The sequence below is a fragment of the Eimeria mitis genome, genomic scaffold (assembly GCF_000499745.2).
Source record: "Eimeria mitis Houghton genomic scaffold, Emh_scaff188, whole genome shotgun sequence".
Taxonomy (NCBI): domain Eukaryota; phylum Apicomplexa; class Conoidasida; order Eucoccidiorida; family Eimeriidae; genus Eimeria; species Eimeria mitis.
The window spans coordinates 11,395-13,452 of NW_013570202.1; the positions used below are offsets into that span (position 1 = coordinate 11,395).

Consider the following 2,058-nt stretch of genomic DNA (forward strand, 5'->3'; position numbering starts at 1 on the left):
CACAACAATTAAATAATGTAACATAATTAGTGTTTTGTCCCAGGTAAAGCTTTCGTCGTGCGGATCGCCTGGAGATACACCCCAACGCGTTTGCCGCATCGGGCTTGTTGGCGTGAAACGACAGCATGCAGACGATGATGCCGCTGCACCCGTCAACCGTAGNGCCGCATCGGGCTTGTTGGCGTGAAACGACAGCATGCAGACGATGATGCCGCTGCACCCGTCAACCGTAGCAATAACAGATGACTTGAACGATAAGGGGGATATTTTTTTGGTTGTTTAGGATTTCGAGGATTGTCAGGAGTTGATTCTTCCCTGCCCTTCACGGGGCACGAAAAGGGCCCGTCTGCGGAGACAGTTGCGGAGCGGAGTGAGGCGGCCACTCGAAGCCAGCAGCGATTTCAGCTCGACAGGTCCGTCCGCTTTGTTGCAAAAAGAATTTGAAACCAGTGGAGGCACGCCTTCTCTATGCTTACCCTGGAGCTTTCACTTGGGGGCCTGCACAGCCAAACTCATGCAGAAACTCCCCACCGTTGACCTCTGTTCATCCCAGTGCACTTTTCCCCTTTCCTTCGACATAAGTACAGGTGTTTGTTAAGATGGAACCTTCAGCTGGTCTTCCCGTAACGGGAACTGCCTTGTTGGCAGGCGAAGCTGCAGCAGGAGCGGCAGCGGGAGAGAATCTGGGCGCTGAAGCCGATGGTGGTTTCGAAGAGTATGGCGAAGAGCAAGAAGGAAGTGAAGACTATGAAGATGATGAATCGCTCTCTTTTGATTTGCCCTTAGAGACTCCTAAACAAGGAGTGCCCATATTACTGGCCTCTTCACTGCTGGGTGCGTGGATTCTGCTGCTCGTGGCTGTGGGCTGGTCAGCGTTGAAGGGGGGAGGGCGAACAGCCTTAGATAGCTTGCCTTTAGATTCTGATTCCTTGTTGACGTATCGCGAGAAGTTCAGGGATAGTGTAGACAAGCTAGAAGAAACGTGGAAAGAAACCCCCGAGCCAGTGAAACTCGCATTTGCAAAATACCACATGCCCACCACTAGCGACGAGAAACAGATGAAGCCTGCCGAGGCCTGGGCTCTTCTTCAGAGGCAGATGGACGGNGTGACTTCTCTCTGCAACTCCGCAGCACTAAGACTTCACGGGTTAGCTAAACTCGAGAGCAAGGTAGAACGAGCTAAACTCCATGCAGAAGCATTTGGCACCGGAGAGGGCGTGTTTGATATGGGAGCAGTAATGGGTGATCAGATGACTTTTGATGAGTTCCTTAGAATGTTTCCCGCTCGAATTCAACAAGAAATGGAAGATTATGAAGTCCCAGGAACTGTTCCAACTTCTCTAGGAATGAAACTTGCAATGACGGTAGAAGCACTTGATACATATGCTATAGACGGGCGATATGTCGCAATGCGCTATGATTCAGTCTTAGAAGCTTATGGGATGGCTCTTGAAACTGTTAACTTTCATAACTTTGCGGACGCTCCTCCAGTCATTTCACCTGCAGATAAAACCCCTGCAAACGCAGAGGTATTGATGCGCTTTATAGCGCAACAATTCGTACGTTCAAATCAGAGGCTATGGGCCCCGATTGTCGTCAAAGCCTGCGCTGAAGACTGGAATGAAGAAACTGTGAAAAACCTCCTCGATGAAGTTGAAGATGGAGAGGCGAAAAGGGTGCGGGAACTGCTGCAAGAGAAAAGGGAACTCGTGCAAAAGGCCGTAATCGAAAAACCTTTACATGACGGCCATATTCTTCCCTTGTCTGTGTTTCTGTTGTAATTCCATTTCAAAACATTCAATGCATTTCACCACCCTTTACAGATAAATAACGAGCAAGATGAACTGCGTTGTTTGTACAGCTGTGAGCCCTTTTTCTGGGCTCCTGAGCACTGCTTTAAATTGTAAAACAAATAACAAACGACTCTGACAGCATTAAATACCCAAGATAAGCTCTGTTTCAAAAAGGTACAGGCATTTCAATGGCGCGGAGAACCTGGTAACCCAGAACACCGCAGCACTTCTTCAGAGAAGTGGAAGCTCTTTACTTCTTGAGGCT

The 2,058-nt window shown here is 48.9% G+C and overlaps 1 protein-coding gene across 1 annotated transcript; it reads left to right on the top strand.

Moving 5' to 3' along the window:
- Positions 1 to 599: 599 nt before the first annotated feature.
- Positions 600 to 1,781, top strand: EMH_0002520 (uncharacterized protein; the record flags this gene model as incomplete). Its single annotated transcript, XM_013496035.1, is given in 2 exon segments — positions 600 to 1,103; positions 1,107 to 1,781. Coding segments are annotated over 2 exon segments (1,179 nt in total).
- Between the last annotated feature and the right edge of the window lie 277 nt (positions 1,782 to 2,058).